The sequence below is a fragment of the Artemia franciscana genome, chromosome 10 (genome assembly GCF_032884065.1).
Source record: "Artemia franciscana chromosome 10, ASM3288406v1, whole genome shotgun sequence".
In the NCBI taxonomy this organism is placed as follows: Eukaryota; Metazoa; Arthropoda; class Branchiopoda; order Anostraca; family Artemiidae; genus Artemia; species Artemia franciscana.
Window position 1 is genome coordinate 618313 of NC_088872.1, and position 12087 is coordinate 630399.

At 39.4% G+C, this 12087-nt stretch overlaps 1 protein-coding gene across 1 annotated transcript; it reads left to right on the forward strand.

Moving 5' to 3' along the window:
• The first annotated feature begins 4868 nt into the window (after positions 1–4868).
• Positions 4869–5636, forward strand: LOC136032345 (uncharacterized). Its single transcript, XM_065712668.1, has one exon. The coding sequence runs from the start codon at positions 4869–4871 to the stop codon at positions 5634–5636; it is 768 nt and encodes a 255-aa protein (XP_065568740.1).
• The last annotated feature ends 6451 nt before the right edge of the window (positions 5637–12087 follow it).

The following is a 12087-nucleotide window of genomic DNA, read 5'->3' on the forward strand; positions in this document are numbered from 1 at the left end:
CCACCAGGCATTCAGCGAGGAATAAAGGATGCCGGTAATAAAATTATACCTTAGATCCCCGTGTGCCTCCTAAGGCGCACAGGATGTCCAGCAAGAGCTGTCAGTAGTCACCTGTCGTTGCTGCCGCTCAGTTGTCTTCCCAATCTGTATGAAGCTTGACATTCAAATTTGATAGATCCATTGAGTAGCTGCTTCTTAGAGTGTTTTTTAGACGTACTCTCTTTTTCCAGTCGCTGCTGAAGAATGATATTAGGAATGGGGTTTCAGGCATGCGAAATATGTGTCCTATTTTGAAATTCAACTTTTTAGCCTCCCCTCCGACCCTTCATAGAAAGTCAGACAAATTTTGCAGACTTTTAGCTTTTGAAAGTTTATGAATTTTACATGTTTGGGATCAGTATAAAATCAACTTTTTTGATGTTTTAATAGTTACCAATTTTTTTTCTACAGTTTCGCTTTTATTGGGTAGATTTACTCCTTATTTACAGTTCTTTGCGACGAACTGAAAAGCGAAGTAATCTATTATGGCTGTTTGGCTTTCAATGCAAGCTTATATTTATCAAACAGTTCGTGGTAACGAACTGTAAGTAAGGAGTGACCCGACTCAATAGTAACCAAAATTCTAAAAATAGAATTTTGATACCAATAGATAAATCAAAAGAATTGGTGTATTTTACTGATCTCAAATATATAAGTTTTATTAAGTTTAGTCTTACGCATTAAAATCAACGAGCCGATCAGAAATTAAATATAAAAAACAAATTTTTTTCAACAGAAAGTAAGGAGCAACATTAAAACTTAGAATGAAGAGTAATTTATACGTATATGAAGGGGATTGCCCATTTCTCAAAACCTCGCTCTTTACGCTAAACTTTGAATTTTTTCGGAGATTTTTAAGAACAACTCCTGAAAAACGAAGGTCGTTTAATTAGAACAATAAGAAGCTTATTTAGAAGTACTAAAAAACTTTAGCGTAAAGAATGAGGTGTTGATGAGGGAGAAATCACCTTCATATACGTAATAATTTCTGTTCGTTTTAACTTATAATGTTGCTTTTACTTTCAATTGAAAAAAACTTTTTTTTTGTTTTTTTATTTATTTAATCAGTATAAAGATTTGATACAGTGAAGATATAGCAAGTGCAATAGTCAGGACACAGTTTTTTTTTCTCTCTAAAGCAAGTTAAACTTGCATTAAAAGTAAGTCTAGCAGAATAGGAAGATGATTCTCTTCAGGCCCCTCGTGGTAGCGAACTGTAAGTAAGGAGCGGTGTGGTTCAATAGAAATCGAAACTCTAAGAAACAGAATATTGATAAAAATAGATTTATCAAAAGAATAGAATTTTTATGCTTATTCAAAATTTTTAAAATTCATCAACTTTAATGCTACCCATCAAAAGTTAAGAGCCTGAGGAAACTTTCCCAATTTTGGAAAAAGAAGGAATGAAATAATAGCATCTGATTCTGCAAATCAGAGAACGCTACTGTATAGTTTTCAAGCTCCTAAGTGCAAGAATTTGTTGGGCGTTTGTATTTTTTGCTAAAGGGGATGCGTGTGTATTGGTTTGTTTGTTTGTCCCAGGAGTAATCGTAATCAACGAGTTATCCTAGAAGATCTAGAGGGCTTAATTAATTGAATATCAGAAGTTTTTGTGCCGTTTAAAGTGACAAAAATATTGGAGGGCAGCTAACCCCCTCCCACCCCTTTTTATCCTCAATGTCGCCTGATAAAATTTTTTAGATAGCCATTTTGTTCGGCATAGTAGAAAGATTTGAAATCTGTGTCTCTCAGGACGACTTGACGCCCCAAAACTCCGGGAGACGGGCTGCAAGCTATGAACTTTGCTCATTGTTTACATATAGCATTAAAATCGGGAAGTATACAGATAGTTATACGGAGGGGGGGGGTCCGTGTTGAAACGGCATTTTTTACGGGGAAAATTTTGATTGGAAGAGAATTTTCTGGGGTAAATATTCCGGGGAGAATTTTCTGTGGGGAAAATTTCCAGATGTCATTTACAAAAGATACTCATTTGCGCAGGAGAAACTCTCTTTGGAGAGTCATCACCAGGAATAATTCTCTTTGGGGAGATTTACAACAGGAGAAACTTTCCATTTGAGGGGGGTCTGGGAAGTATTTTCCACATAGGTTAAAAACAACATTGGTTAAGAATTACCATAGTTTAACAAATACAGGTTATCCGCATAATCATATAGAAGACACAAAATCACGGTTGAAAAAAAGCCCTTTCGGACTTAAACCTTTGACGTCCTAATTCAAAGTCCAAGTTCACTGACTGAACTACGAACTCTATAAATCTAATCTAATCCATTGAATTTTGTACGGCCAAAATTGCGTAGCTTAAAGCCCATTTTCCAGGGACTATGGAGTGTCAGGTATTCACCAAACCTATGGCTATTGGATCTTTCATCTGTGTTGAAAAAATGCCATCTCATAATTTTGATCTGACGACTTTAGGGGAAGGGGGCCTTAGAGAGGAGGGGGTAGCTGACCTCCAATATTTTTAGTCGCTTGAAAAGGCCACTATTAATTTTAATTTCCGTTCGAATGCTCCATTGAACATCTCTTTATGTGCTCTGGCAACTCGCTAGTCCTGGTTAGAAAAAGGAAAAAAAAGGACACATTAGTGCTACCCATACAAAAAAATGGCTTTCTTTGTTGTTCAATATGGGGGACTTTAATCACCCTATACAAGATTTTTCACTATACTGATTCCTATCATACAACTTTGATCTTCACCTGATACAATTTTCGGGGGGTTTCAGGCTCTTTTTCAAAATCATCAAAATTTGTTTTCTCAATAAGCTTTTACTTTTAAGATTAACCAGAACAATAGTTATCATTCCTAAATCATGTCAGATGGCAATTTTTTCTCATTAGGCAGTTTTTTTTTCAAGGTGTACTTTTCAACTTTTGGTTACTATGAGATGTGGTTTGCTCTTTACTAGGTTGCAGCTACGGCTGCGACCTTGATAAAAGGCACAGAAGCATGGTTGAAAAAACACCCGATTCCAATATACTCAATTCGATACAAACGATACCAATAGGCCCAATACCTACACACAGGCTATCGATATACCCGATGCTAATACGCCCGATACTAAATAAAGCCCTTCCTCAGGGACCATGGAGGGTCATATCATCATCAAAACCATAATCGGAAATTGACTGCTGAACAGTACAAATCTAACAGCTTTCAATGAATATTGATGGTTTTCTTTCTGTTATGTCATGGAATATTAACGGTGGCATTCTTGATAAACTACCAGTCCTGGAAAAGTTATGCAAATCCTTTAGTGTCATCTGTATTTAGGAGCACTTTTTGACGGATTTGAATTCTCAGCTTTTATGCCCTTCCTCTAATGTAAAAGTACACCTCTCCCCTGCAAGAAGATTTAAAGCTTAAGGAAGGCCAAGCGGTGGTTTAGCCGTCCTGACAACTTGTCAATTAGAATTGCTTGAAATGTGTGATTGCTATCTTGCTATGACGGTTGATAACTTGGTAATAGTCAATCTTTATCTTCCAACCAATTACAGGGACGAAGCTTCAGAAAGAAAATTTGCTATTGCTTGCAGAAAGGTGGCCCAACTGTTAAAAAAGATCGAGAAGATGAACAGAAAGTGTATACTTATTGGATACTTTAACTGTGATCTGCTTGAGAATTCAAGTGCTAGAGCTGAAACGTTTCTATCTGTTCTACCAAGCGGTTAATCGATTGTACCGAAAGACCAAAATTATTCGTTTATTTCAACTTCTGGAAGCACTTCTAATCTTGACCATATAGTCTTTCTCCATCCTCCCAATCCAGATCTTATTGTGAAAGTCGGTTTGGAAGGTGAATATAGTGACCATATCCCTTTCTTCCTGTCGATCCCCATCCGAGATACTCCCTCTTCTGAATTTGCCAAAAGGAAATCTAAATTTTTACGTGTTAAATCTTGGGACAAGATTGATAAGGATATCTTCCAAGGGGAGTGTGACTTCATGCTAGATAAAATCCGAGTTCCGTTTCAACTGCTCCAACGGCAACCTAGTATGGACAAGTCTGACATTCGTATTGAACTGAATTTTTATTGTATTACCCACGCTCTAAGAAATGCCTAAAAATTCGCTGTCCCAGTGAGAACGTGTAGATCTGGAACCGAAAAATTTGGATGGTCCAATAACGAGAGCCTCAAATCCGCTTGTCAGTCCTTTAAATTTGGTTACGTCTGTGGAATGATTGTGATAAGCCTAGAAACGGAGTCGTAAATACTTTACGGTTACTTACTAAGCGTCACTTTCAGAAGGAGTTCAAAGCTCACCAGGTTCGCCAAAGTGTTGCAATCGCTGAATCGATCGCGAATAACCCTAATAAGTTATGGAAAACTCTTTTGGCAAATAATAAACCCGGGAAAGCAAAATTACAATTAGTGGTACCAGTGGCATTCATATTTCAAAAGTCAGTTCACCGAACCTGACGTTAACATTCTCAAGAAATTTGAAACGGATTTGAATAATCGCTTACGTACTCCTGGACCGGGTACCTTTGTAGTAAGTTCTAGTGAATTACGTGATGTTATACGAAAGCTTAACAAAAGACAGTCCATGGGCTATGATGGCATATGCGCCCTTCATTATATAAAATGGGTCTTATAAGCTTATGTGTCATCTTTCTTTGTTGTACCAAATGATTTTTTGCTGCGGTATAGTTCCAGATTTTTTTTGTGTTGGTCTTATTTCACCGATTCTAAGAAAAAGGAAGGATCCGTTTGAATGCTCATCGTATCGACCTATGACTGTTTCAAGCGTTTTTGCGAAGGTGTTTGAATTACTTATAATTAATAACCTACGTTCTATCTGCTACATGCCTCCTCACCAGTTTGGCTTCCAGCCTAAGCTTGGTTGCTTCCATGCTCTGAAACGTCTGTGCAATTTGTTTATCGATGCAGATAAATCCGGTGGTACTCTAGCGCTTGGAACATATGATGTTAGTAAAGCATTTGATTCGTTGTTGCGTCCCCAAGCAATGAATGAGCTTTTGAACCGTGGTGTATCGGTAGACTTAGTTAGACCTCTTTTGTACATGTACCGCCATATGAAAGCAAAAATTCGTATACCTGGAAGCAATTTGCTGACTGATGGGTATATACCAATTCATATCGGGGTTAAGCAGGGTGCGGTTACTTCTCCCACGGTTTATAATAATGCAACGTTTCCAGCTCAGTGCCAACTTTCTTCTTGCTGTATATATAAAGGTACTGATTTGTCAATATTATGTTATGCAGACGACGTTTTTAATACTAGTAGGACTATCAGTGGGCTAGAAAAATGTTTTTTGGAGATATGTAAAAACTACAGTGATATTGGACTTTCCCTAAATGCTGAAAAATGTGATGTTTTGATTTTTAATGAAATAGATTCGACTAGATCAGATAATATATCTATAGATCTGAATGGTACAGAAGTAAATCCTTGTGTTAAGTTGAAATATCTTGGCCTTCCTATTGGAAAAAATCTGAAGAAAACTAGACTATTGATGCTAGAAAGAATGGAAACGAAAATCCGTCGTGCATATGGTACAATTGTTAGTTCTCAGTTTCATTTGAATAGCACCGTTTTACCCTATATTTAGTAAATCTGACCTTCTTAGGATGAAACGCGTTTTCTTCAAATTTGCCAAGTATCTGTTGCGAGTTCCTCCGTGGACCCGTAACTCCTATTTGATCAAAAAATATAGCTTGTCTGACACGTGTGCTAAGTTAGCTGAGCTGAATGTACACATGTGCAATAAGCAAACCGGCCATGAATGGCAAAATGTTGTTTTTTGACGTGGAATTATTTTTGTTTGTATTTTAGAATGTAATTATGATATGTTGTTTCTTTCTTCTTTTTTTTCCTTTTTTTTCAATGTACTCCATCACTTCATTATTTTGTATGATGGGTTATAAATAAATACATACATACATACATACATAGTTATAGACTTTGAACTATGTTGAAAAAAATAGCTACCTAAATATTTTTATAGGATGACTTTGGGGGGAGGGGGACTAGCTACCCTTCAATTCTTTTGGTTAAATAAAAAGGGTGCTTTCAAATTTTAATTTTTGTTCGAATGAGCCATAAAACACCTCTCTATGATGTCCTGGTCATTCGCTAGTCCCGGTGGAAAAAAACCGAGACACATCAGTGCTACCGAGCAAAATAAGCAGTCTCTGTTTCACGCAGCTGCAACCAGTGCTTCCATTGTCCCCGAATTTTCGGGGATTTCCCCGAAAATCGAGAAAAATCCCCGAAAAGAAATGTCGTTCCCCGAATCCCCGAAAACTCCCCGAAAATCTTTCGTTTCCCATGATCTACCCGAAATAGAGTTAGTGGAAGGCTCACTGTTCGCTCCACAATTTTAATATTGTTTTGCACTTTTATACTATGGTATGCTGGCGAACGTATGATATTGAAAAATATAAAACGGAATTGAGCTTATAGTTTGGAAATTCAAATCATCTAAGCATTGGAGAGTTCAAGATTGACCGGTTGGATATAATCTTCTGCTTCAAGTTATAATTATCTCGTGAGTATTGGTGATTCTTCATATTTCCTTGATTATTTTACCATACCTACACTTTAGACAAATGTGATTGCAGCTGAATGCTTCAGTTAACTACCCAGGGTCTATCTGGTCCCACCCAAAATTTCCATCCCCCCTGCTCTCAACCTCCATTTGGAATCCTCCCTAAAGGACAAAGTGCAACAATATATACCCAAGCACCAAATGTTTGGTGCTTTGGAAGAAAAAGGGAGGTATATTGTATATCAGTACTATTGCAGAGTCCTTCAGGGTTATAAGTCCCAGGAATATGAACACACTCAAAAAGAATGCAGAGCTAAAGAGTCAGTCAGTCTGTTTGAGGTGCTCAGAAAAACACCAATCAGACCATTGCCCATTGAAAACAATAGAAAACCAAGTGCCTTTGCGAAATTGGACTGGTTTCTGTGCCGACGCAACAAACTCAATAATGGGATGTCATAATTCGGTAACAAAGCTGATCAGTAACAATTACCCGTGGGTGGTGGTAGTCAAGTGTAGTTGCCACTCCATTCATCTTTGTGCTTCGTATGCCTGCAAGAAGCTTACCAAAATTCTGGAAGACTTATGTCGCCACGTATATAGTCATTTCTCTATGAGCGCTAAGCGAGGTGCAGTACTTGCAGTACAGCAGGACAGCCTGGTGGCTGTCCCTCCATGCATGTGTGCGAAGAATCCTTGAACAGTGGAGCGCATCGTCCCTCTATTTCACTAGTGTCAATTTGATGACCCATGGCAACGAACTTGCCCTTAGTGATCTGTAAAATCCTTTTATTAAGGTTCTAATGATGTTTGTTGACTACGCTCTAGGCCTTTTGAACAACTTTAATGTATTGTTTCAACCGAAGTCACCAATTTTCTATAAGCTGAAGACAGAAATACTTAAGCTTATTGCAACCTTGGCTATAAACTATATGGATTGAACCTACGTCAGAAACTGTACTGATCTTTTGGCTCTTGACGTAACAGACGAGAGCCATTATGTTGAAGTTCAGAAGGTCTATCTCGGGTATACTGCAGAAGAGGAGTTGGCATCCTTGGTCTCGTCTAGTCCAGATATCTCACAGTTGGAGGTGAGGAAGGTCTACATAAAAGCAAGAGACTTTTACAAGGAGGCCATTATCCAGATACAGAGTCGCTTTACGTTTGAATGTGACTTTTAGGAGTTCACAAGTCTACTTGATCCTGTCAATGCTCGAAACTTGAACTCACCTAGCTTAGTAAATTTTCTAAGAAGTCGTGGGTTGCCTTCGTGGAACAAAGCTCTAATTGACAGGGAATGGTGTGAACAGAGCACTGTTTCTTTGGCGGGCTTAGACATATGTACGATGTCCGTGGAGGAGAATTGGAAGTTTATCTGTAAGCAGACATACCCATGTAGAAAGCCGAGGTTTGAGAACCTAAGAAAGGTTTTAGATTACTAATTTAGTACTGATTACTAGATTACTGACTATAGTACTAGATTACTAATGAGCTCTTGTCGCGTCCAAAAAGTAACCAGTTTCTTTTCCTATTGAATGTGTCTGGACTTCTAAATTAGCATAATGTCGAATGAGAAAGAAAGACTTGTGCATAATACTTTGCTAAATTATTTATCGCGAGCACTCCAAGCAAATAAGACTGATGAAATTTGCGAAAAGGCAGTGGGATTTTATGACAAGGATACGATTATAAAAGCTAAGGATACACTTTGGCACTATTCGAATACTTCGAGTCACAACGTTGCTCGCCAAAAGATTGCCGATAATGTGTTAGATATGCTGAAACTGATCCAGTTATGTGAGACTAACCGGATCAAATTGCCGAAATTCGTAATTTTTGATCCTACGGAGGTCCCAAATACGCCTGGTGAATTGAGTGCTATTGTTGCTCAAAAGTGACAGAAATCTCCAATAATTTGAAGGACTTTATTGAAAGTGAGAAAAAAGCCCGGGCAGCTGAGAAACTTGTTACATGTATGAACCAATTAGTCTCCACCGGCCGAGTCTTCCTATGCAGTTATCCTCAAGAAGCCCCCCTTAGACCTTAAAAAGCCTGACTCCCGTAAAGCTTATCTGGCGCATGTTTCTGGAGAGGTTAGTGGGAATATAATCGAGCTTCGTCCCAGCAGAGACGCCTGGAAAGTAGTCACAAAGGATAAAAGTGGTGCCGAATCTTTTATGTCACGCATAACCGGGAATAACCCTGAAGTCGAGCCTAAACTCCAATGCCCCTCCTTTTTCGGTATTATCCGTTATGTTCCTGAAGATCTGAATAAAAATAGCCTATGTGATCTGATTGTTAACTGTTTGAAAGCAACTCAAATCCGAAACACCCGTTCGTTTAAGCTTCTTTTTGAGTCTAAAGAGGACCTCGAGTCTTCTATTCGCTTTCCGCTCATCATAGGGTACGAAAGACTCCCCATTAGTAAATTTCAACACTTGCCAACCCAATGCTTTTCTTGCCAGTCATATGGTCATTTTGCGTCTGCGTGCTCAGGTACCCGAAAATGTTCCAGGTGTTGTGAGGCTGGCCACTCCACAACCAAAGATAATCCTTGTACCAAGGCACTTAAGTGTGCTCTTTGCAATTCCTCTGACCACCCATGTTACACTTTTAAATTTCCTGTCGCTCAGTCTCTTCTAAAGAATTCCAATGCCAGAAGAAACCTTAAAAATTGTATCGTGTAACATCAATGGGAAAGTTCTACCGAAACATCACCTACTGTCTGAACTTTGCTTGCGGTTTGAAGTGGTGGGTCTTCAAGAACATTTCTTGTGAAGCGATAGTCGTCAACTGTTGGAGTTCATGTCTTCTCATAATCTGTTTTTCCGCCATGCTAAGTCCACTCACGGTAGGCCTTCAGGTGGTTTGGCCCTGATGATACGGAAAGAGCTACTTGGTAGCCTAGTTGCTAAGTCTGACAGTTTCCTTGCGGTTGAAGTTTCGAATGTGGTCATATTCGTCGTTTATTTCCTACTAATTACCATAACGATATGTCTGAGAGGAAGTTATCTCTCACATGTACATCTATTGCCAAGCTAGTATCAAAATATGAAGATGAAGGCCTAAGTTGTCTCCTGTTTTGTGACTTAAACTGTGAACTGTCTGACCCTGAAAACAATAGATCTCAGATCTTGCTCCATGCTTGTCCAAGTCTCACCTATGTTGGAAATGATCGTGATTTTACGTACATCCATCAATCCAGAGGCTCCATTTGGAGGGGGGGTCAGGAGTGTGCAAATGCCCACCCCAGATTTACCAGGGGGCCCAAGCTTCCACCACAAAGGGCCCTTTGTCGGCCATAATAATCCATTATGTCCAACATAATCCATTCTGTCCAATTGATTTGAAATTACTGCACGCCTATTAACCAAAGAGCGTAATTACTTAACGACCCTTGGGGTAATTATGCTATTTGCTATTAATCATTGTAAACTTTGAAAGTACGTAAGATACATAATAAAATTCTCGAGTTCTGTCAAATGCCCATTTCCTAGATGATTACGCGACACGAAGTGAGTCAGAGGAGGGGGGGCAAGATGAAGTTCATGCCCACCCCCAAGATTTGGTCCAAATGGCACCTCTGCATCAATCTGGCTCCGCGTCTCAGTTGGACTATTTCTATTGTTCTTCTATGATTAAACCTACCTCTACTACTACGGTTCTTCTTGATTACTCCATATCCGACCACATGCCGATCTGTAATTCTTTTCAAATAAAACCCTTGCCGCAAACTTCACCCACAAATTTTCCACCTAAATGGTTGTTTAGCCTCAACTGGGAAGCTGCTAACATCGATTCCTACCAGAGTTCATGTGACTACATACTGTCGAAGATCCGAATTCCTTTCACACTTCTCTGTTGTCCGAACATGACAGTAGACTCAGAAAAAAAACATCCTACTAAACATCTACTGTTCTCAGATAACGCATGCTATCCATACAGCTGAGAAAACTGCAGTTCCGGTCCACAAAATTCGCCACAGCACGGAAGTGCGTAACTGGCGGGATAATCCTAATCTCCTGGCCGCATGTGAATCAGCAAAATTCTGGCTACAATTATGGGCAGATTGTGGGAAGCTTTGCTCCGGAGTAGTCAACGCTGTTCGTATTTACACGAAAAGTAAATTTTCCAAAGCCATCGCATAGCATAAGGCTAATGAAATTGCCCGTACCAGCGAGATTGTCGATAATTTGCCTCCTGCTTTATGACATCTTCGAGCTAAGAACAAATCTTCCAATGGCCCGCCCTGCATGCCATAAAAATACTGGTGCGGCTACTTCAGAGACCAATTTTCAGCCCCTAATTCCTACCTAGATAACACCTTTTGCTAGGCCTTCGATAAGGAGCTTTAGTTTGCAGTTAAGGATATTGGTGTCCTGGTCACTCCGTCCTTGATGCGTTCCGAAATTGATAAGTTAAAAAAAAAAGAAATCTAAGGGTATCGATGGTATATCTGGTACTCATTTAAGCTTTGCCAGCAATTTTCTCCCAGAGCACCTTTCTCTGCTATTTCAAATGATTTTCGTTACTGGCATCGTTACAGACAGCTTTGGTGTTTGATTGGTCCATCCTATTCTCAAAAAAGGTAAACCAGCTGACCAGTGCGCTTCAAATCGTCTGATCACCGTTTCAACTACTTTTTGTAAGCTATTTGAATCCCTTATTTTTGATGAAATTGCACTTCGATGCACTACTCCGGACGACCAGTTCGGGTTCAAAAACCACTCAGGACGGGAACACGTTCACAGCGTTCTTGCAAATCTTCTTATTGATGTAGATAAAAATAGTGATCTCCTCGTCTTTGGAGCACTTGATGTTAGTAGAGCCTTCGATTCTTGCATCCAAGCTTTGCCAGCAATCTTCTCCTAGAGCACCTTTCTCTGCTATTTCAAATGTTTTTCGTTACTGGCATCGTTCCAGACAGCTTTGGTGTTGGATTGGTCCATCCTATTCTCAAAAAAGGTAAACCAGCTGACCAGTGCGCTTCATATCGTCTGATCACCGTTTCAACTACTTTTTGTAAGCTATTTGAATCCCTTATTTTTGATGAAATTGCACTTCGATGCACTACTCCGGACGACCAGTTCGGGTTTAAAAACCACTCAGGACGGGAACACGCTCAAACCGTTCTTGCAAATCTTCTTATTGATGTAGATAAAAATGGTGATCTCCTCGTCTTTGGAGCACTTGATGTTAGTAGAGCCTTCGATTCTTGCATCCATGGTCATATACTGCTCAAAGCCCTTCAGCGAGGTGTTTCCTCTTGCATCCTTTCCCCTGTTTACAGTATGTACAACAAGCTCTCAGCTGTCATCCTGATCCCCTTGATCCCCTCTCCATCCGGCATTTTTCCTTCTAAAGAAATGCTGAGTGTCAAGAAAGGCGTACGTCAAGGTGGAAAAACTTCTCCATTACTGTTTAATAACGCTATTATCGAAGCACAGCAAGTAATAAAGCCGTCGTGCTTTTTTCGTGGGATTAATCTTTCGCTGCTGAACTTTGCTGATGACAT

Bases quoted from the DNA above. Each gene is read 5' to 3' on its own strand.
- LOC136032345 (XM_065712668.1), top strand. From the start codon at position 4,869: ATGCCTCCTCACCAGTTTGGCTTCCAGCCTAAGCTTGGTTGCTTCCAT.